The 24,764-nt window shown below is 23.3% G+C and overlaps 1 protein-coding gene across 4 annotated transcripts in view; it reads right to left on the minus strand.

Annotated features, from left to right (window-relative positions):
• LOC129614091 (protein unc-79 homolog) overlaps nucleotides 1–22,920 on the minus strand; it is a 40,156-nt gene extending 17,236 nt beyond the window's left edge. For 2 of the 4 annotated variants that reach the window (XM_055528483.1, XM_055528481.1), the window contains exons 1-15: nucleotides 22,875–22,920; nucleotides 22,682–22,798; nucleotides 19,691–19,787; nucleotides 17,871–17,990; nucleotides 6,810–6,971; nucleotides 6,532–6,705; nucleotides 6,357–6,446; nucleotides 5,927–6,112; nucleotides 5,152–5,871; nucleotides 4,985–5,073; nucleotides 4,385–4,928; nucleotides 4,054–4,325; nucleotides 3,880–3,981; nucleotides 3,670–3,808; nucleotides 2,808–2,855 (exon numbers count right to left, since the gene is read on the minus strand). In XM_055528483.1, the coding sequence (XP_055384458.1) occupies nucleotides 2,808–2,855; nucleotides 3,670–3,808; nucleotides 3,880–3,981; nucleotides 4,054–4,325; nucleotides 4,385–4,928; nucleotides 4,985–5,073; nucleotides 5,152–5,871; nucleotides 5,927–6,112; nucleotides 6,357–6,446; nucleotides 6,532–6,705; nucleotides 6,810–6,971; nucleotides 17,871–17,990; nucleotides 19,691–19,745 (2,701 nt within the window). In that variant the 5' untranslated portion in view covers nucleotides 19,746–19,787; nucleotides 22,682–22,798; nucleotides 22,875–22,920. Of the gene's footprint in view, nucleotides 1–2,807; nucleotides 2,856–3,669; nucleotides 3,809–3,879; nucleotides 3,982–4,053; nucleotides 4,326–4,384; nucleotides 4,929–4,984; nucleotides 5,074–5,151; nucleotides 5,872–5,926; nucleotides 6,113–6,356; nucleotides 6,447–6,531; nucleotides 6,706–6,809; nucleotides 6,972–13,449; nucleotides 13,492–17,870; nucleotides 17,991–19,690; nucleotides 19,788–22,681; nucleotides 22,799–22,874 lie in introns of all 4 variants that reach the window. The other 2 variants (XM_055528480.1, XM_055528482.1) reach the window with 2 other exon arrangements.
• Between the last annotated feature and the right edge of the window lie 1,844 nt (nucleotides 22,921–24,764).

Below are 24,764 nucleotides of genomic sequence, written 5' to 3' on the forward strand. Positions count from 1 at the left end.
AGTTCTAAAAGCGATCAGTATGATTATTATTAAATATACTTTACGCTGATCGTATATGTATAATGTAAGCTATATACAAATTGCAAATGAGTCGACAAAATTGAGTTGAAAGCCTGTGAATTTATTAACAATTCAGAATGTTGGGAGCATGATATAGTTTTAAATATATATTATATAATATAAGTTTTTTTTTTGGAAAAAATATTACAGATAAATTTTATTATTAGCTTTGTGAATAGGTAAATATAGAATAAAAATTTAGATAAATCTTTATATAACATGCATTTTAATTGAATTTAAATATGAATTTTAAAATTATTAGTATTTAAATATAAAATTTAAATTTAATTAAAACTATAGGTGTAAAATATAGAAAAGGTATAAATAGATCGAAAATCGTAATTAATTACCCGTGTGCAAATATGTATAACGTATATATTTAAAAGATAATATATAATATAACACTTATGTATGTACATATTTAGAGTATAGTTTAAAAGCAAAATAATGATATATGCAATAAGATATACAACTATTATAATGAAAATAATAAAATTATATAATACGAGTATTACAATTATGTATACATAGGTGAACTAAATTAAATTTATTTGAAAAATTAAAAGAAAAATTATAAAAAAACCTTTCTATAGGTTTAGAATTAAGAAGACCCATGCTATTAAAATAAAAATTAGAAATTATGAATTTTCTTCGTTTTATTCAACATGTGGTGTGTTAGAATTTTTCTTTAAATTTCTTGAATTTATTTTATTTTGTTTTAACATAAAATTTTGTGAATTAATTTTTGAAATTAAGTGTTTATTTGTTTTTGTTGATAATGTTGAATTAAAAATTTTATTTTATTATTGATTTAAATATTATAAATTTATTAAAATTTTTAAAATTTTTTTGTGGAATAATATTTATAACTGTGTTTTTAAGTGTATAATAATAATGTGTATATTGCATATATATGTATATTTTTGTGTATAAATTTTTAATACTCATACATAATAATTTTGTAGAAAAATAATGGATTTAGTAAACTTTTTATTAATATTTTATATTAAAAAAGAGCATTCCAAGTAAAAATTTTCATACATACTAATATGACTTAAGAAAATAAATAAGGGTGGAACTAACTAATTAAGTTATATTTAATGGAAAAAGAAAAAAAATAATTAGATAAATTTGATATTAGTGCAAAATTTTTTTTCATCTACATTGCACATAATTGCGGGCACATTCTAAAAAATCTTAATGATGCATATTTTTTTTCCTGAATATGGTTAATGTATTATTATAAATTTATTTAATATATAGCTTTGTATATATACATACGAATAAATTTGATAAATTCTTTCGAAAATTAATAACAAAATTTTTTAATTTTCCTAATTTTTATGACTCTTTTAAGCGTATTAAATAATTAAAGTGAAATTCAAATGAAAAATTATTTATAGATAATAATTAATTTACTATGGGTATCATAAATAATTAAAATATCATAATAATTAATGATTTAAGTAATCGCAAATCAATTTTACCCAATTTATAAGCAAATTTTTAAAAAATTTATTGTTAATATGAAAATACTGATTTGAAATAAAAATATTTTTTTTTTTTTAGTCTAATCAATATTAAGCTGGTGTAGAGATTTAGAAAAATACTGTTCAAAATAAATTAAGAAAAAAATTTACATAATACTAAAATTCTATGAGTACAGTTTCTTATAATCATCCGTGTAAATTTAGATTTTTTAATTATTAAGAAAATTACTTTCGTGCAATTTTCACTTTTCGTAATTGAACCAATAATTTGAAAATAAAACCTAAACAGGTTCAAGTTCTTGATAAATTTGTATTAGTACTTTTTAGTACTTGTAGTAATACAACAATTAATTCCGAAGCAAAATAAAAAGAAAAGCATAGATGCCTTCCAAAAATTTGCAAATAGATTTTTTAATTTAGATGATTAATAAAAAAATTTTAAATGAGAAGCAAATAAAGTAATTATAGATAAATAAATAATAAAAAGATTAATTGAATATTGGACACATTAAAAACACTTGGGTATGTCACAAACCATCCAACCCGATTTAAGGCAATTAAAATTGCTAAAAACACGAATTTGTTTTATATTACATTTTACAGCTATGTTGCCAATTAATAATGGATGGAACATTTTATTGCATGAAATTGTAATAAAATTTAAAAAATTTTAATTGCATTACAGAGGAATTTTAATAATTTTAAAAATTTTTAGAACTATGTAAGTGAATTAATATTATTTTAAAATCAAATTTGCAAATAATGTTTAAAGTTAATAGAAGATAATTGACAAAATTTTGAACTTACCATAAATTAAAAAAGAAATATGCAGTTATTAAAAAATTAAAAAAAATTCTAAATTAATTTTCGAAAAGAATTCGATCATGATTTAGGTCGTGTTTAGTTTTTTTCTTCTCATTAAAAAATACTTTGGTAAAAAATTTTTTGAATTAAATTAACTAAATATTAACAATTATAATAATTATGGTATATAATATGAGTATGTATGTATGTATATTAAGAATAGAATTTTATACATTTTATTTTTATTTATTATAATATTCATATGTATGTGTATTGATTTTTTATATTAATTTTTGTATTTTATAATAAATTATTTTTAAGTATGGTAAATTCTTTTTTTAGAAAAAAATTAAATATTTCTAAAATAAAAAAATTCAAAATTAAAATCTTAAATTAAATTATAATTTTACATTTTGGTTAATTTTTGTATTTAAATTTGTTTTGAATGATCACCTGCCATAATTAATATTTTTCCAGTCTCGTCTGGAATAAAAGGGATTCCTTTGGATATTGCGGTGATTGTGCGGGATAATTTTTGATCATTGATTAATGAATGTTTTGTTTATTTTAAACATTTTGTTTTTTTTTTACGAAATATAAATGATTTTTATATTTTGTTATAGTTATTTTTTATTACATAAATATAAATATATATATGTATAAAATATTATGTAAAAAATATATATAAAAAATGTACGTGACACAGTTACAGAAGAAGGACAATATTACAGGATAAATTCATTTTTTTTAATATTTATAATTATAGGATGATTTAAAAAACAAAATAAGAAGAAGAAGAATAAGAGAGAGAGAGAGAGAGAAAATAAAGATATGAATTATTTTTTCATTTCTTATTATTATAGTTTTTTTTTTATTATTATTATTTTTATTATACAAAAGGATATAATAAAAAATTTTAAAATGAATTTTAAAATGAGAAAAGAAAAAAAAATTTTAAAGTAAATTTAATTATGAAAAAGTATGTGAAAAAAATGACAAAAATAATTTTTTTTTTTTACCTAAAAACAAAAAACTAAAATGTGAAAAAAAAACGAAATAGAATTATAAAAATTAAAAAACAAGGATAAAAACATTTTTAGTCAATTTTTAAAAAGGACACTCAAAGTGAATATAACAGTAAAGTGCAACAAAAAAATTTTTTTTTAAACTATATTTTTTTTTCAATTTTTTAGTTAATTTCAATTTGTACTCAAAAAAAAAATAAGTATAAAAAAAATAATAAAACAAGAACAAAGAAAAACTAAAAAAAAAAAACCGGCGTTGTGAAAAGTTTACAGCTAATCTTGAAATTTACCAGCAAAACCACCTAATGGACCTAATGGAATTGGTAAAGGTGCCATAGAGAGCGAAACATCTCTTGATTTTTCTTTATCATTTTCTGGTGGACTTTTACGTGCTGATTTCTCATCATCAACATTTTCTTCGATTGGTGGCTAAAATAACAAAATTTTAATTTTTATTTGGCATTTCATAACTAAAAATATAACTTTATCAAAAAACTTACATCAGGTGGGCGAACTGGAATTTTAGGGGCCATAAATTGAACTAATTTTGATGACAATTGATGCCACATAATTGATGCCTCACAATAAGCACATTCTGCTACCTAAAATAAAAAGCACATATTGTATATAAGTAATGCACAATATATACATATTTTTTTTAATATAAATCATACTTTTAGAGCGCAAACATGACTACTCAGTCCAACTCGAGCTGCAGTAACCATACATTTAATAAGACGACATACATTTTCACAAACATTTGTATGTATTCCGGTATGCTGTTCAACATCCTGTAATTCCATCTGTTTAAGTAATATATCCAACATTAGAATACAACAAGTTAAATTATGTTCAGCATCTGTTGAAAATTCGGTATGACGATTTGTGGGTGCCTCATCATCAGATATAGCTGAGGTATTTCCTGAATCATCTTCTACGACAGGTGCTTTAAATATCAACGAATTATTAATATGTAATCCAAAGATATATATTTATTTAACTCACAAATGGAACTTCTTCTCGGTGGAGCAGATAGTGTATCCTTTTCTTTTTGAGCGGGTTTATGTCCTTTGCTTTCTTTTTCTTTTAAAATTTCATGTTGAACTCCATATTTCATTATGCGAACACCATCACCGAACATTGCAAATAACTGTGACAATGGAATTAAAATTTCAAGTTTTGTAAGTATTTGTAACCAATGTAATGCTTGTTGTTGAACTTTTGCAGTTGTTTTTTCAAAACGTATTGCAACAAAATTATACATGGTTTTTGCATCAAAACCTAATGGTGACATTTCAGGATCTAAAATTTTACTCAATACAATTTTTAGTTCTTGCAATTCTTTTTCGCCAACATCATTTGTGATCGCTTCCATCCAATGTGGCATAACATAATCCCAAATTTCTGAAGTAATAACTTCGTATGGGACAAGACATATTAATCGTTGTAGTCCTTCTTTTAAATGACTAGTTCTAGAAGCTAGGGTTTCCCAATGTCCACCTACTCTTGAATATTCTGGTGGATGAGGTAACAAACAACCAATAAAAGTCTAAAATATATATAAATTTTTAGTATTCTGTGCAAATTCTCTTAAATAATTTGTACGTTATAATGCTCTCTGCATATTTCCTTTAACCAAGCACAAACATGTTCAATCTTTAACTTCTCAATTGCGCTCTCTATTTGACCAGCAGCTAAAAATGTTTTAAAAATTTTATAAAGATATTTACGATGAATTTATTTGTTCAAGCATTTATAGTCGTTTACTGTACCATCATAGCTGTAGGCTGTGACATGAAACCAATGAAACAACATTCCTAATAACCTTCCTAAAGTTTCAATGGGCGTATCCTTTGTTGGAGAGCATCTGCCAACTAATAACCATATACCATATCGACCTAACAATTGCCTTTCTTCTATTGAAATATTATCTTGTAAACCATTACTATTTCCATTTTTAGGCTCCGCACCAGGTGTGCCAACACTTCCAGAGGCTTCTCTTCCAGCTGGTTCAAAACATAATGGTTTTGATTCTCTTAAAAGACTTACAACACTCTCAATCATATACATTTGCATTTCAGCATCCATTTGAAAAGCAGGTGGTAAACTACGATGAACGATGTGATCTCCTCCACGACGAGCATTATGACGATTGTTATGGCATTGTAAACAATAACGAATTGGATGATTTCCATTGTAACTAGCACATTCAGTTGAAAAACAAATTGAATATGCTGCTTTCTCATTTGATCTACAATTTTTATTTTCACAAACCATCGAAACTTGTTGCATTGGATGTAACATGTCACCAAAGGTTAAATTGGGATGCTCTCTATGAATTTCGTTGGCACACTCAATACATAAATATAATGGTGGCGGACAGTCTGGAGCGTAAGCAATACTGATACCATGATCAAAGCAAACTTTTGCTGCTTCTGCATTACCAGAATTAGGGCATTGCTCACGTTGGCATACAAATGGTATTAGGTCATCTGAAAATATTTTAAAGTATTAATTTGAATTTACCATAGGTGTAACTATAATTACTAGTTAATTTGCTTAATAATCCTTTTCTATCAAATAAATTTGGATCAAAAGCAGGCCAATAATAAAAAAGCAGCTTTGCTGCGGAAGATCTTGATTGTGCAGTACCATATGCAATTACACAAAGTATATCTTTGGCAACATTATTCTTTAAAGCCATTAAACACTCCAAGAGTTGACAATGATGAGCTGCGAAAAAAAAATGTTTAAGAAATAAAGTGAAAATATTTTTGCTATAGCACATTATATTAAGAATTACAAATATCAACTATTTGAACTATTATAAGTCAACTATTTTGCTTTGACTTTGAATGCAAATTTGATAAGATACATACATAACTCATTTAAATTGACCTAAATAGTGTTATTGTTGCCTTTTATTTTTTCGATTTATTAAATTTTTTTTGTTCAAACTACAACAATATAAAATTACCAGGATTATTTGAATATTGGAAGACCATCATAATTACAGCTGATACTGATTGAGCTGCTTGGCATACTTGTTCCTCTGGACTTTGTCGGGCTACAAATGAATTGTTTCAATATTTGATATTCTATTTTTTCAAGTACAAAATTCTTTAATTAAAAAGAAAATACAATCAACTTACTAATAGTAAAAGGTAATATATAAAAGCATAAAGCATTTATAACATCTTGATGTAAAATTGGTGGTAATACTGAAATTGTTGAACTGACTAAATATGGTAAATTATCAATTAAATCCTTATCCAAAAATGGTAATATACAGCAAAAACATTGTACTAAAGCTTTTCCAAAATCAACTATTCAAGACGCAAAAATAAGAAAGATTAAATCACAAGAATTTTATTAATTTTCTTTTAGATTTTTTTGTTCGATTTTTGTTTCTTAGCCTTGTTCAACATACCAACTTGTGAATATGGTATACATGGTGCAACATCTAATAACATTGTTAATGCATTATATAAATTTCCATATTCCAAATTTGGGTAGGCAGCCATTCTTGTCTGATCCATTGTTGGATCTTTAATAAGTAAGTGTGGGGAATTTGGCACATCTTTTAATACAGCTGGAATTAATTGTAATTGTAAGGAATGTTATAAAATAAAATTCTTTTGCCATTATAAAATTTTTGTTGTGTGTTATTTTTTATATTTAATAAAAACTTCAAAAATTTGTGAGTTTTGTATTTTTTTTTTTTTTGGACAAAATAAATTATTTTTAAATCCTACTATGGTAAAATATTTACTAAATATTTATATTAAAATTATTATGAAAAGCTCTATATATGTATAGTAAATTTATAAGTAATTAATATATTTATTGAAAAAAAAAATTAAATTCTAGAAAAAATTTATACTAATGTACTTTTGCTTAGTATATATTTTTTTTAAAATTTATCATATTGTACAAATATTTAAAACTTAAATAAAAAACAAAAAAAAATGTGGTTCAAGCGAATCAACCAAATTCATTTGCCACAATTGTGCTTTTGCATTGCTTTATAAAATTTTTATGAATTTAAGTAAGAAAAATAAATTTGGTGTGTAGTGTTTAAATTTGGAAAATTTCGTGGTGCATGATTTTAGTGAGAGGGCAGATCTATTAAGATATAACAAAATAATTTAGCTTTATTAATTTTTTAATTTTTTTTATCAAATTAAATTAATTTTTTATTTTTGCTCTTTTTTTTTTGAAAATATTGTACAAGATTTCATTTTGAGCAATTTAAATTTGCATTAATTTTATTGTATGTTATATTAGGTTTTTGGTTATTATTGGTATACTGGTGCTTGTGTTTATTTAAGACTTCTGTTGTTATAAGCAATTTGTTAATTATTTTCTAAATTAATTTATTATATCTTAATATTGTGTTTATTTTAACATATATTCAAATATTTTATATTTAGAATTTTTTGAAAAAAAAAATGTTATAATTGTATGACAATTTTGAGTTGAAAAAAAATTATGCAATAAAATTAAAAACATCATTTGCAATTCCTTAAGCCAAGTTCAATATATATTTATATATATGTAGGGCGGAAAGAAGCGAAAAGAAATTAAATTTTTAAAATATATTTTTCAATTCGTATGTTTTAAGAAATTCTTTTAACATTCACATTGCATTCCGAGCGTTTTAAAATTACTTATGTGCTTTGGTAATATTGCATAAGATCTTAAACTATATTGTAGTAGATAACAGTAGCATTCATACATGTACAATCATCTACTGCTATAAGTCATACATGAAAATTCATGAAATTTGTGTGACTATTAATACTATTTAAAAATTTAATTTCATTTTTATTATGGTACAACAGATATATGTATATGAAAGCATAATTTTATTGATTTTCTTTTCTTTTTTTTTTGCTAAATGCTTGGCTTGGCTAAAGCTATATATAAGGATCAAGCTGTATGGGTTGCATATAATATTATTTATATTATAACATAGACAAATACATAATTAGGGCAATATCAGTTTTACTTTTGTTTTTTTTTTGCTTCCTTCGAATTCTATAATACATAAACCAATTTTTAGATATATGTATAATATATGAATATAAAAAAAAATAATCCAGGTTACTACGATATTACCATTCAATGCAAATAAAATTTTTCATTCATTGATTTATTTTCATATATTTATTTTTAAATACTTACATTTTTAAAGGAGAACCTTAATAATTTTAAAATATAGTCATAAAATAATTCCTATAATTTTTTTATAATATTAAATATTATTTGGAAAAAAAATATTAAAAAATGTTTATTCAAAAATTTTAATTTTATTTGGAATTATTGAAAACAACCTCAGTATAAAATATGTATATAGAAAAGGTGATAAAAAGTAGGATCGAAGAGAATATTCTGTGCTGAATAATTAGATAATTAAATACTTTGCGAATATAAGAAAAGGGCACTATTTTATTATAATATTTCAATGAACTTTTACAAGAAATTGTCAAAAATACAACATACTTATTATTTGTTTTGGGGTCACAACAAATTATATAAATATATATATATATATATGTATATATATATAGTCAAAAAAATATAATAAAAATTTGATTAAAATGTGTTCATAAATAGAAATATTGAACTAAAATTCCAAAGTCAAGAAATTGGTTTTAGCTCTAAATAAAAAATTTAATATAGATTGCCAAAAATGATATTATACTTTTAAACTAAATGAAAATTAAAAAGAAAATAGGATTCTAATATTTTTAGCTTACTATTAAGACGAGTCCCAAAACAATATACAAAATTTTATTAATACACTTTTAATAAATTATTCAAAGCAAATTTCAATGAAGTTTAGGAACAAGAATAAAATATTAAGAAAACTTAATTTTTCAGTGTAATGCTTTATTAGCCATATTAAAGTTTATAAGATATGACTATACAAGAGACTATATAAGAAACTATGAAAAAATCTTACATATAGTTTCCTATATAGCCATATTTTTTTTGTATAATTTTTACCAATAATATAAATAGGAACTCATACTTAATTATGTATTATAATTTTTAATATCGGACTCGCTTAAAGTATGCATTGCAAACGAAATACTCTAAAAGAACAATAAACAACTCAATGTTTTATAAAAATTCCAACTTAAAGGGTAATATTTAAATAAAAAGAAAAAACAAAAAATAATTTAAAAATAAAATTAAATAGAATAATTATTTTTCAAATTTTTTTTTTAGAAAAATTATGTCAAAGGGCTGGGAGGGACAAATGAATATTTTAATTTGAGATTTGTGATTAAGAAAAAGATAGCTAGTATATAGAAAATAAGTATCGTTACTAAGAAAATTTTAGAAATAAATTTAATTATATTCAATTGAAAAATTTTATTTTTGATTATAGAAACAATTCGAGCTGAAGTTTAAATGTTTCATAAAAAATTTTTGTTTTTTGTTGCACTTTTAAGTTGTTCAATATAAAATTTTTTTACAATTTTTATAAATTTTCATATATGTAGGTATATGATTTGTTTTATTATTTTTATTATCTTTGAGTTTGATTGTGTATAAGTGGAGGAAAATCGAATTAATTTTTTTTTTTTGTTTCGCCATTCATCATATAATATTTCATTACACAAGCATTATATTGATATTTGTATAGTGAAGTAAGTGTTTTTTAAAAATAATATCAAAAAAGTTCTTTTAAAATTAAATAATTAAAATTTAAATTTCATCATATGAAATCTCAGTATATAAAAATTTTCGAACTAAAATACCAAAACAAAAAAATGATATTTTAGAGATTTTCATAAACAGCAATGCAAAAATAACGTAATACCGAATATAGAATAAACGATTCGTACTTATTTTTTTTCAGTGTAATTTTCATTATAATATCGCGATATGATTGCGTGTTTATGAATATCTCTATTATTTTTCAATCTAATTACATTTATATTACATTTAAAATTATGATGAAAATTGCATATAATGAGGCGTCATATGATTTATTTTCCACATTAAATACCATACGGTTAATATATAAGTACTAAAAGTGTGTAATAATGCGTGTGATTGATTATTATTTGATAAATATACCATAAAATATTTTGTTTTTGTAATTTAATTAATTATTGATTTTTGTTTATTTATTTTTTTTTTTTTTGCTGGTAAAAAGTAACACAATCGTGGTAAATGCATGTCAAAAATGCCAATTCAAATTAAATATTAACTTATTCGAAAAAAAAAAATTTTTTTTTTTGTAATTTTTAAAATTGTCAAATATTTCAAACCAATCCAAACTCATTCCATTCAAAAGAAAACGAATTTTGTTTTAAAAATATTTTATTCTTTCTTTTTTATTCTAAAAGTTTTTGAAAAATCTTAATTTTATATTAATGAAAATACAACGAAAATGAATTTTTAAAATAAAATATTAAAAAAAAAAAATAAAATGAAAAAATTTTTGAAAATTATAAATTTTTTTTTTTTTGTAAATTTTCTAGAATTACCCTTTTTTTTTTTTAAAGTTTTATACTTTTGAAATATGCACTGTGTTGTGGCAAAGAAAAGTGAAAGTGTATAATAAGATATATAAGAATATAAGATAAGATAAGTTAAGATAATTATAGGGTTAAATGATATTATATACTTTGAAAAACAAATACTCAAAAACTATAGTTAGCGGATAAAGGTTTCTTTTTTGTGATAGAAGAGAAGTATAATAATTTCCATATAATTATAATTTATAATATAATAGTAGTAATAATAATTTTGTAGTGTTAAAATATAAATGTGAAATTTTCAGAAATTTTTTTTTTTATTTACTTTTACAATTTTATTTGATTTATTACTACTAAGAACGTATCAAATGTGTTGCTGCATATTAAAATAGGCAAATGTGTTGCTGTGTATTAAAATATATGACATTAAATGTGTTTTAAGTTTTCGTAATACAATGTTATACTATAATTGAATAAAAAGTTTTAAACCTCATATGTATTCCCTGAATCAATAAAATTATTAAGGTCAAACAAAGCTCAATTTAAAGTTTCAAAAATTAGCTTTCATGTGTATCTGAATTCTAATTTGAGAAGTAAAATAATATTTAATTTGAGTTTTTATACGAAAAATACTGTTCTTACTATGTTAGTTTTTACTTGTTTTTTTAGCTTTGTAGATTTATAGATTTGAATAACGGGGGCCACAGTGTACCGCGACCACGTATAAGGATCTATTGTGCGCCCTCATCCGAGTGCGGAGCATGCCCTACAACACACGCTCGTGACCCACCCACTGCTAGAGCAAAGCCTCCCAGCACCTCCCCCCTTCTACGAGCAAGAGCATCACACTCTCTCAGGAGGTGCACCGAGGTCTCTCCATACTACCCACAGAATCTGCAAGTATCCTCATTTTCCAGGCCTAGCCGACTGAGGTGTCCCCTAAGCCTGTAGTGACCCGTCAAAATGCCTGGTTCTTGCCCACCCCTATAATTTTCTTAAATCGCTTCTGTTCATAATCTCCCAGGAGCTCCTTGGCTTACTGCATCCCTGGAAGACTTCTCCAGCGCTCTGAGCGCCTTCTTTCTGATTCCTTCCTTTACTCCCAACGAATAGTATGTGGTCCGATTCCACAGAAGAGCTCCTGCCCAAGAAGAGATGTGTTTGCCCCCTTCCTTGCAAGCGCATCAGCGGCCTAATTTCCTTCCACGCCCAGCACCCAACACAGTGTAACCCGGTTGCATCTGCCTAACTCATTGAGCTCCTCAAGACAGCTTCATACTGGCGCGGAGGATACTGAAAACGAGTTTAGCGCTCCGATCGCAGCCCGCCTATTCGACATAATCATTATTATTAGCTTTAAAAGTACTGTAATTAGTTTTTAGCTTTAGAAGTACTGTAATCCCTCTCTTAAATGGTTTAGGAAAAATAAAGTTCATATTTCTCAGAAAATGCTTACTTCATATAAATGGAATATTTTTACTTCACACAAATGGTAAATTGAAATTTGTTTGATGTGTTTTTATTTGACTCTTTTTTCATTAAATTTCAGTCCTAGAATGAATTGCCGCTTTTCCTATTCTTGTAATTTTTTTTGTGAACATATCTTTATTTTGATTTTGCATTTACTTAAATTTATTTGCGCTTTTCCAAAATTTTTGTTTACTAAGAAACAATACACTTAAATACTGATATGATGAAATACTTTCTTTATGCAATAATCCTATAATATGTATGATTTCTAAAGAAGAAAGTAATTTATGGTAACCATCCGTCTAATTGATTTTGATTAACATTGCTCGTTGGCTTCGAAATAAAATTGTTTCATTCCACTTTAAAAAAAAAACTTAATGTTAATCGTCCTTAATCATCCTTAATTAACCTTAATCATCCTTAGTTTTTAAAATATTATTTTTTCTTATAATATAATAATAAACAACAATTTAATATATTAATTTATTTAATTTAATTATTTTTAAAATTTCTGAAAATTTCATATTTAAATTTTGTGTTGATATTTATAATTAACATTGTTGCAAAATGTTAACGTGTGAATAAATAATGTTTCTAAATTAAAAAACAAACAAAACAAAAATTCAAGAATAACTGGTTTACAGATAGAGAATATATAGGGAAATGTTTGAAACAAAACTAAACATAAAAAAAAACAGTGATTGTCATATACGTATCTTGTTTTTTTTTCTTTTCAAAGGTATTTTAAAAATAAAAATATTTTACTTGGTATTTTTGTTAAAAATTAAATTCTATTTAAAAAATAATTTTTAAACGGAAAAGAAAGTATTTTTTTATTATTGTTTAAAATTTTAAATATAAAAAAGGAAATAAATTGATTAAATTAAATGGAACAAAAGGGAAAATATAAAAGAAAAAAAAAACAAAAATAACAAAATATTTCGTGCAAATTTCTCAAAAATTTACTTGACAAATAAATTTTGTAGGTAAAACTTTTAAATTATATAATTTTAATTTTTTTTTTGGAAATTTTCATTTTGGAAAAAACTTTTGATTTTGTTACGTATATATATAATTTTTTTTTTTTGGGTATAACTTTACATTGGTCTCCTGGATATAAACCTTCCTTAAAAAACATACAGGCTTTGATAGTCCACAACAATTATTACATACGTTAAAATAAAGAAAATGAAACATTTTTAATTAATTACATATTGCTTACCAATGTTTATAAAAAATAAAATTAAAAAAATATATTTATAATAATTAATTAATAATTAAAAACGAAATATTTATATGTAATATTATGATTTACATATATGTATATATGAACATATAGTATATGTATAAATTTTATATAATATAATATATTTTAATGGAATAAATATATATATTTATATATATATGTATACAATATATAAACATACATGTAGATATATATATATATATATAATTATGAGTAAATGTTGAAATGTATATTAACATAGTACATGTACAGTGCAATTTATAAAATTTCAATATTGTAAATTTATTTTCTTGTTGATTTAGAGCAACCACTACCATAGCACGTTTCGGACACGTTCATAAAAAAATAATTGTCACTACCTTCTCAAAGTTTTTATTGCATTTTAAAATTTCATATACTTTTTCTTTAGTCATACATCTATTCTGTTATTTGTTATTTGCTATTTTAAATACAATTTTACTGATTTTTGGCGTTAAATGTCAAGTACAAACAGCGTCAAAATATTATTCAAAGATTGAATTTTGTAATGGATTTAATATTTAATATATTTTTTTGTTAAAGTTTGAATTTCTTCATTAAAAAATACAACGAATCTCTTATATTACTCACTGGGCTCACTCTTATGTTTGAGTTACTAAAATTAACATTTTTGTGAATTAGTGCAAATTTTCATTCGTTTTTATTTTGAATTTTGTTTCTTTAATGCAGAATATTTGCTTTAAATTACGGTAAGTATTATGTTCCATTCCACTAAAATTTCAGCGATATATCTGACCTGATATGGGACACCCGACTGCCAAGTTTCATGAATCTAGTTTTATTATTTTTCTGAATATATAAAATTAGCATTTGAAGTTGTATGGCAGCTACCCGAACCAGTGAAACCATTTTATTAAAATTTTTAGAACATATGTAGAATATAATTTGACACACCTTTGCAATATTTTATATTAATATTTCTATAAGTTTTTGAAAAATTTAAATGAACCCCTTTGGGTTGCTTGGCATCTACCCGAACCCATTGTCTGAATTTGATCGATTACAGGTATAGATAATATCTCTACAAAAATTATAAAACAATGTCAAAAGGAATTAGCAGAACCAATAACGACATTAATAAGTTCTTCAATAAGAGATAGTTGTGTACCTGAAGTGATGAAAATTAATAAAGTCATACCAATATACAAAAAAAACCGGTGACAAAAACAATATAAACAACTTTAGACCGATTTCTATAGCTTCTGTTTTTAGTAAAGTAATTGAAACATATGTCAATAAGTAATTTATAAACTATTTAAGAGATAATAATTTCCTGTCGAAGATACAATATGGTTTTACTAGAAATTCGAGCACCAATACTGCACTATTTGATGTAGTGAGTCATATACAAAACCTTGTATGCAAAAATGAAAAAGTTGGATTGGTATTTTTCGACTTAAATAAAGCGTTTGACTCTGTTGATCGCAAAATAATGTTACGAAAATTGTTCGAATGTGGCGTAAGAGGCAGAGAATACCATTGGTTTGAGAGTTATTTGAATCAAAGAAAACAATATGTCGAATGCGAGAATATAAAAAGCGAAAGTATGTTAGTAGAGTATGGAGTAATTCAAGGAAGTTCGTTGGGGCCGGTTTTGTTTGCGTATTACATTGACACCTTCTCTAAATTAAAATTAAGTGGACGAGTTTTTATGTTTGCCGATGACATAGCCATTGTATATAATGAAAAGTCTTTTGAAATTATGGAAAATATCATTAATGATGACATGAAATCTATACATAAATGGATGTGTCAACATAAATTATCGGTAAATGTAAAAAAGACTAAATATATGCTATTCAGCTCCAAGGAAACTGAAATTAATATAATATACAACGGAAATGTCATAAGTAAAGTAAAGAATTACAAATACTTAGGCGTAACCGTGGATCAAAATTTAAATTGGAATCAGCATGTTTCCGAAACTTTGAGTAAAACTAAGAGAATCGCTGGGTTATTTAAAATACTAGGCAGACGTATACCTGAAAATATCAAAATTTCAGTATACTACAGTCTATTTCATAGTATTCTGACATATGGAATAGGTATATGGGGCAATACATATTCGAAAAACATCAATTCTCTACAAAGAGTTCAAAATAAAGCTATTAAAAATCTTTTTTGCCTACCAACTAGAACTTCAACCAGTGAAATACATAAAAAATACAATATTTTAAAACTAAATGACTACAAAGAAATTATTCAATTATGCCATATCTTCAATGTTAAAAACAAGTACATAAAATCGAACACAATTCTAATAACCAATAATGAAATACACAACTATAATACAAGGAGTGCCAATGAATTCAGATACATCACAGGACCTGGTTTGAATGGTATCACACCAATTTCTGCTTCTTCCATAACATTATTTAATAATCTTCCCAACTACTTCAAAGATTCGTCCAAAACTAATTTTAAGAAAAGACTGAAGAAATATTACATGGATAAATACAACACCTAATATCCATAAAACTTACACGAACATTATAGTATATAATTAGTTGAATTTATATCTTATTACGTTGGAAATTTACAAATTCTAGTTAATGTTACTTATGTATGTAAATTTTGTTTTTATTTTCTTTTGGTTAATACTTGTTGTTAAAATACCTGAAATTAATGATTAGCTTTTTCTTTTATTAATCTTTTAAATTATTGTTCTTTTAAGAATTAGTTTAGACATAATGTATTCTTTTTTTTTTAAAGTTATATACTCTACGCGAGCTAAAACAGCTCATTTGAGATTGAATTAATAAATAAAATAAATAAACATTATTTAATTTTGAGTTATCGTGATATCGAACGGACGGACCCCTTTGGGTTGTATGGCATCTACCCGAACCCATTGTCTGAATTTGATCGATTACATTATTTAATTTTGAGTTATCGTGATATTGAACGGACGGATGGACATGTTTAAATTAACGCAAAATCTTACGCTATGCAATAATATATATTATATATGTCCATACCGGAGACGACTCCATTAAGTGATTATAAACTCCATACCAAAGTTAATATACTTTGCATGAGAATTAGGGTATAAAAACAAAATAGCATTTTGTATAAAGTGCTGCCATTGTGTAATAATATTCTTTAAACAATGTTATAAAACTAATTAATTTAAGCAATGTTATAAAATTGGGAAAAGTTTCCTAAAATGCACTGTACATAAGATGCATGATGTATGTGTATTAAATATATATAAATGTTTTGTTTTTTTTTTTTTGTTATTATATATTTAAATATTAAATTTTTAAAAGCATTCTTATATATTTTTTTAAAATATTTTTAATTCCAAAGTTTTTTATATATACTTTCTTAAAAAAAACATATATACATTTAAGAAAAAACTTACAAAAATCAAAACAAAAAAACTTCTTTTTTAATAATTTTTTTTTTTTTTTTAATTTTAAATATATTTTATGTATATGTATATATATATATATAATAATAATAATTTTAATAAACTAAGATGAAATTTTAATTAAATTTTCTTTTTATATGAAATTTTTAAATATAAATATGTATATAAATATGTAAACGTATATAAATAAATAAAAGAAAAATATTTTATAATTTTTAACATAAAAACTCAAACAAATAACTTTTAAAAAACCAATTTTTATTTAAAATTTTTTTTCCTTTTTCTTTTGTTCATTTCATTGAATTCCAATAAAAACAAATATAGGGTTTAATAAATAAAATAATAAAAATTTTATTACATAATCAAATATATAACATGATATATATATATGTATATAACACATTTATATATATATTTATGTATAATTAAATTTTAAATTTAAAAATTAATTTAAAAAAAAAATTGTTTTTGATTTTTGAATTTTTAATGTACATTTAAATGTTTAAATTTCTATTTAATTAATTATTTTATATTTAAAAAGTTTTTGTATTTAATCAACTAAAAAAAGTTGTTGTTTTAATTTTGTTTTTTTAGTATTTTTTTTTAATGTTTTTGGTCAGGAATTTTTTCTAGGAATTTTTTCTAGGAACAGGATGGATTTTTAATTCAAAAATTTGTTTTGTGTTTTTGATTATATTTTTTTTTTAATTTAACTTATTTTGTTTTTTTCTTAAAATGTTTAATTTACTAAGAGTTTACTGTAAATTATACAATTATTACATTTTATAATATATATATATATATATATATTTTTTTTCATATCATTTCTATATAGTAATGTTAAAAAGTAATGTTATTACTTACTCAGTAAAGTTTGAGAAAAATATTTAATTGTGTTTGCGATATCAATACCAGATGGTGCTGGTTGTGTATTATGTAATAAACGAATATGATATTCATGTAAGCAACGCAGCTTGGCTTGAACTGTTTTTTGTAATTTGAATAATAAAAAAATAAAAAAAGGAAATTTGGTGATTTTTTAGTATGTAAACTTTTACAATTTGCTTTACAAATAATAATGTAATATAATTGATGTAATATTAGGTATAATATAAATTTTTAATATATCACATTAATATAAGCGACATAATATTAAAAGCATTTTGCTATATTGGCTTTAAGAAACATTTTAATTTTAGGAGAATTAGATAAACTTTTGATGAAGTATTGATTAATAAAAAAATTAATATTTATGGCATAAAATTAGCAATAAAACTAAGAATTACAATATAATCAGAAAATATTTTTTTGGAAAGAAGGCAACATCTTAAACTTCGTTGATATTAAGAAGAAAATTATGGTGAAAAATAAACCACACTAATGCTTTTAATTTGGAATTCTATTTCTCTCCATCCGCGAGTTATTTTGTAATGAAATGATTCAAAATAACAATTAATTTAAGTAATTAATATATTACATTAATTAATATTCTTAGCGTGACGATATTTATAATTTGCAATCGACTGTCGTACAGTCATTTTAAATCACATTTTAATTAGGTTTCCATAATTATCGTTATTTTATTGTTATCATGTTGATTTCACATTATTATAACTTAATAAATACTATTATTATAAGTTTTTATGTAACATAAATAACACAAATTGTATTCCTTATTATTATTTTCAAAATAATTCTTCCATACAAATTTGTTCGATTTGGAAGGAATATCTTTTCTAATCTTTAAAGAAATAAACACTTTTGAATACTTAGTTGAATAAAAGGGGGCTTTCCAGCTGGTCATTTACATGATGTATACACTAGACAGAAACACGAACGCCCATCAGAAACTCTAAAATTAAAGGTGTAACAATACTTGCGCCAATTCACCATTTCGAGAGAAAATAAGGGCACGACCAAATAATCTATCGAAACCAATCAATCTCTTTATCGTACCACAAGAGTCGCTGAGTAGCCAATCAGACAAGCATTCTCGGCCGCCCCAGCCCTTGAAAAGCAGTTCGTTATCTCATTTTTCTATATTTTGCTATGTCCGGAAACCCAGATTGCAAAGTACAGTTAGTGTGAGCGTGTAACACACTATGAAAACTGATATAACTGAATATGATCCCTGGATCCCAATCGTTCTCAGCTTCTATTGACCCGAGGACCCCGATCGTTTCCAGTTTCTATTCCCAAAGATAACCAGGCTATCTTCTCTCGAATAGATCTGGTACCAACAAATTATGTGAGCGAATTTGATTCCACAAATAATTCAAAATTCCATCCTAAACACCCAAGGCAAAGAAAACTGGGGCAATTCTGTCAACGATTTTACTTTTCAAGACCCTCAAGATAAAATATTAAATATTGCTAACCTTTATAATTAATTTGTCCACGTACATTTTTTCAATTAAATAAATTAAAATAAAATTTCTTCATTATTATAATGAGGCTAATCAAAATATTTATTATTAAAATTGATTGTTAATTATCATTAACTTTTAATAGAAAACCAAATGAGGTGAAAACAATTCGCAGTTTAGTTTACATTCGATTACAGTAATATAAATTAATCAATAAAATATCAAAATATAATATTATGAATATTAAAAAAGAAAATTCTATACGTATATCCAAATGTATATAATTATATAAATAAATATAATCAAATATATACTTACAAGCCGCTGCTCTTGTGCCCATATTTATGAGCTGAACCTTGAAACTTCCGGTCATTTGAATAATTTATTCTTAGTTTTTTCCTTCAAAATCAGCATGCTAAAAATACATAAAAAAAACGAAAAAAAAAAACAAAAAAATACCGGTTTCTATTTCAAAATTATTCATTTACAAAATAATATATTTTATGTATACATTATATTATATACGTGCCATATACATATAATATACACATACATAAAATAATAAAAGACTTATATACTAGTACATATTATATATTAATATTAAATGAAATGTCAAATTTAACGTCAAACCGTATCATAAAAATTTATTTTTTTTCTTCTTTTTCGTCTAATTTAAGGTCAATTAAAGAAATTAGAATGACAAAAAAAAATTCTGGCGCCAATATTTTTAGCCGAAATATTATCAAAATTAAAATATATAACGGTTTTTATAACTTTATTATTTCTCAAAATCACAGTTATCATTTCGATATTTTTAAAAATCAAGGGTAAAAATAGCATTCATATATTTTAATTTTTTAATGTTATTATCCTTTTAACAAGTTAATTTCGTCCTTTTTATTTTCTCTATTTCATTTATTTATTATATTTTTATAGTTTTTTATTCTCTTCTATATATCTATACCTAACAGTACATTAACACTTTTTTCATTCACAAATAACAATTTTTTAATTTTATTTTTATATCGCATGTTCTTCATTCATAAATTTCTTATTTTATTTTGTTTCTATTTACATCCGGCAAAGGACCTACTTTAATACATACATGTATAAAATTTATAAAGTATAAGAATTAAATATAGAAGAAGAAAAAAAAAACATAAAATATCCGGCATGATTATTTTTTTTTTATTTTGGAGAAAGGGAAAAAAGTATATAAATAAATGGAAAAAAAAAATAATGGGGAAAGCAAGTGTTAAAAATTGTAAATATAAAGTATATATTTGGTAATTTATATTTTATATACATACAAATAAAAAATATAAATAAAGTAGAGAAAGTAAAAGTAAGTGATAACAATATACAAATGAAATATGAAGAGATCTAAGCGCAAAAATCCGAGTTGCAAAAACATATTGTGTAAATATATGAAAACATTTTTCTTGTTTACATTCATATGCATATTATGTGCATGTGTTTGTTATAAAATGTACATAAAATTGTTGGTGTGCCATGAAACAAATATGAAAGTTTCATTATTTTGTTAATATTTTTATGAATATGTGCAACAGCTGATTTTGAAACATTTCGAATTGTTTATAAAAATGATGCTTAACAGCTGAGATTTGAGATGGAAAGTATTTTATAATATCTACATTTGAAAACTAGGTCGCATGTGCAAAAAACAAATTTATTTTGCTATTTCTTTTTTTGTTGTTTTTTTCACACAATATGAAAATATTTTGTTTTTATGTAAAAGAGTGGATGCTATATATGAGAAAGCACGGATGCAATATTTTGGAGAGGGTTAAATTGTTTCATTATGTTAAATAATATAAAATAATTAATTTTATTCTTTTCATTAAATATTTTTTATTAAATGTGAATTATTCGATAATTTTGTATTTTTTTATTGATAATATTTCCTAATGTTCTAATTATTGTGTCAGCTTCAACTTGCCTTTCTACAATTTCCTTCCTAAATTTTTCTACAATTTTTAATTATATTTTATGACATTTATTAAATTCGTAAGTAGGCTTCTGAATTTTTAGTACTTTATAGAGGAAAATGTGTTATACAAAACTCCATTACAATATAAATTAAAAGCCTAATAAATTACATTATTAAAAGTAGCTATATAGAAAAAAAAATTAAAAATCATTTTGAATAATTTACAGTTTTAATGTAGGTACTCTTTAATCTGTCTTGTATAACATAATAATTATAGCATAACACGATTGAATAGTAAATATTCATTTTACCCAACTCAGAAATTTCATAAAGAATCCGTTTATGTTATTTGTGTACATGTATAATAGGGATACATAATATTTTAAGCTCCTATAGAAATTTTTGTTTTTCTCATATATAAGTAGTGGGAATAAAAATTCCAAGGTTTTTTCTTTAATTTTTGTATAGTTATGTTTTGGCTTTTCGTTTTTTTTTTTTGATAACCGAATAATAAAAGGACTTTTATTTCATAAAATACCCTAATATGGTTTCTCTTTCAGAATAATTTCATATTTATTATTTTCTTTATTTTTATTTTATAAGTGTTTTTTATTATTTCTTTTTTTTTTTGTAGGATTAAAACTTTTTTGTTGTATTTAAATTACAAAATTTTAAGTATAAGACAAAATGGTTGCTCTGAATAAAAAAGATGATACAGATTTTTTAGATATTTGTTGTTGGTTTTGTTTTGTGATAAAAGAAAATTTTCAGTTATATAATCATAATTTTTCCCTGGGCAAAAAAAAAATTTTCATTTGAATATTCTTCTTTTAATATTTTTTTTTGATTAAATTAGAAATATTTTATTTAATTATTTTAGAAATTTATAATTTTTTTAAATATTTAAATTTTTAGAAAAAATTTATTATTTTTATTTTAGAAAAAAAATTTTAATGAAAATAATTTTTTTTTTTCACTTTTATAATAAATGATGATTTTCACCTATATTTTTTGAAAATTTTAATTTTCTATGAAAAAAATTGCCTACATTTAGGCTTCGCCGAATATTGAAATCATATTTCACTTTATGAAAATTTCTTTTTATTCTTTTTATATAAAAAATTCAAACAAGATATTTTTCAAAATAATTTATTTTTTTCTCTTTTAAAACTCAATCAAAATTCAAAAGAATCACTTTTTTTCCAAAATTTTAAATTTTCTTTATTGAATTTTTTTTTTTCTTTCGACCAACACCCACTATTAAATTTGTTAACTTTTTTTTCTCTACATTCATAATTTTTTTACATATTTTTTCTATTTTAAATTTAATTAAAAATATTTTTAATTTAATATTTTACCTCGAAAAAGCACAAAATATTATTGAAAACTGCTTTGAATTTTTAATTTAACGCAAAATTTTTATATTACTGATAAGGATATATTTTTTTCCTTTAGAAACTTCAAGATGTCTGCCACTTGAAAATACAAAAATAAAAAAGTGATATTACAAATAATTGGAATTTTCTTGTATATTTTTTTTTGTATTCCTACAATTTATTTTTGTATATTTAGAACTTTCTTCCTCGAAATGGAAAATTATATTGCCAACTTGGACTATGCGTACATCTTTATGAACCCTCAGCAAAAATTCATTTTTCCTATTTTTCCTTTTTGTTTTTTTTTTTTATTTTTCTGTTTTATATTTGACATTTTGTATATACGTATGTACATTCTTTTGCACAGTAACTGATAATATATACATACATATAGTTGATAAAAATCTTTTTATATAGATGAACATTCGTATAACATAATAATATTGATATCAGTAATGTATCTGAAAGGCAATACTTGTTGTTGTTTTATTATCGGAATATATCGATGTATACGTATACAGTAACGGCGAAAACCAACAACAATCTTATATATTTTAAAATATTTACATGTATGTATACCAAAAATAAAAAAATCGAGTAAAATTTTTACACCCTCTTTTATATAACTGAATGACATTCAAAATATAATAGAAGAAAATAACAATGATAGAGGGTAACAATAATTGTTGTAGTAAAATAGAACGGAAAGTATGATAAGAAAAATAAAATCAATAAAAAATATAATTGTTATATACTTACCTACAAGTATAGATATTGACATAATTTATATAATATACTTACATACATATGTGACATTTCGTACATAATTATTTACAAAATATAAATTTTGTGTATTTGCGCTATAATATATGCAAAATGTATAACAATCATATGACAGGATTTTGAAAAATTCAATAACACAATAATATCAAATGTATATCAGCTGATTAATATAACAGTAAGCAACAAGTGTCAAAATATTCTCTTTAAAATTATTGTATACAGAAAAATTGTGATAGTAAACATGAATACACATAAATATTATTAAAACAATATGCAACACACAATATACCCACACAATAATTAAAAACATATGTTTTAAAAGAATTCAGTAGAAAAGGTAATGTAAACAAAGAACATGTGCATAATTTGTTATGTATGTACATACAATGTGTTTGTTTATAAGAAAATATTAGAATACACATAAGTATTGTTTTTAGGTCAATTTTTTGCATTAGTTGTTGCCGGTCGATATTTAATGTTATTGTTGTTTTAATTTTAATGTTATTGTATGTTGTTATAGCTGTAAAAAATATTTTATATTGTATAAGTATAAAGGTTGACATAAAAGTTTTCATTTTCAAGTTTTTTTTTTTTGGGGTGGACATGAAATGAATGGAATGTGAACACTTGTTGAATTTTTGTTGATTTCACATATTTTGTAAATATTTTACAGAAATTTTCTTTGTTTTTCTTTTTTGATGTGATTGTTTTTTGATAAATTAAATAAAAATAATGAAGCTTTTGAAAGCTTTGTAGGAAAAATTTCATGCTATTGTTAATAAGAATAGATTTTTGAAGGTCTGCCGGAAACGCATTAAAAAAATATCAAAGGCTTCATAGGCGAAAATAAAATTTTATATTCAGTTTAAAAAATGAAAAAAACAAAGAGTAGGGAGTGGAAATTTTTGAGGGATTTAATCTTCTTGCATAGTTTACAAAATTAATGAAATTTCTAATTACAGAAAAAATACTAATGTTTTAATTGTTATTATTTCTACAAATATATTAACACACGTGAAGCTTTTTAAAATTCAGTCGTACTGTGTTATTCAGTAAATGTAACCGGAGTAAAGAATAGTTAATAAATAAAAAACTTGAGAAGTTCTTGTAGTTAAAAATACAAGAAGTCACTCATTACTTTCAATATGCAAAATTTCATATTCTCCTTAACATTTTCAATATTAAGTATGTATTTGAAAAATAGATTATAGAAATCATGTGTGTGTATCCATATTGAATATATTTGAATAAATTCTTTTACCCTAGCACTCAAATAAGTGTT

Source organism: Condylostylus longicornis, unplaced genomic scaffold (assembly GCF_029603195.1).
Source record: "Condylostylus longicornis isolate FDR11 unplaced genomic scaffold, ASM2960319v2 ptg000100l, whole genome shotgun sequence".
In the NCBI taxonomy this organism is placed as follows: Eukaryota; Metazoa; Arthropoda; class Insecta; order Diptera; family Dolichopodidae; genus Condylostylus; species Condylostylus longicornis.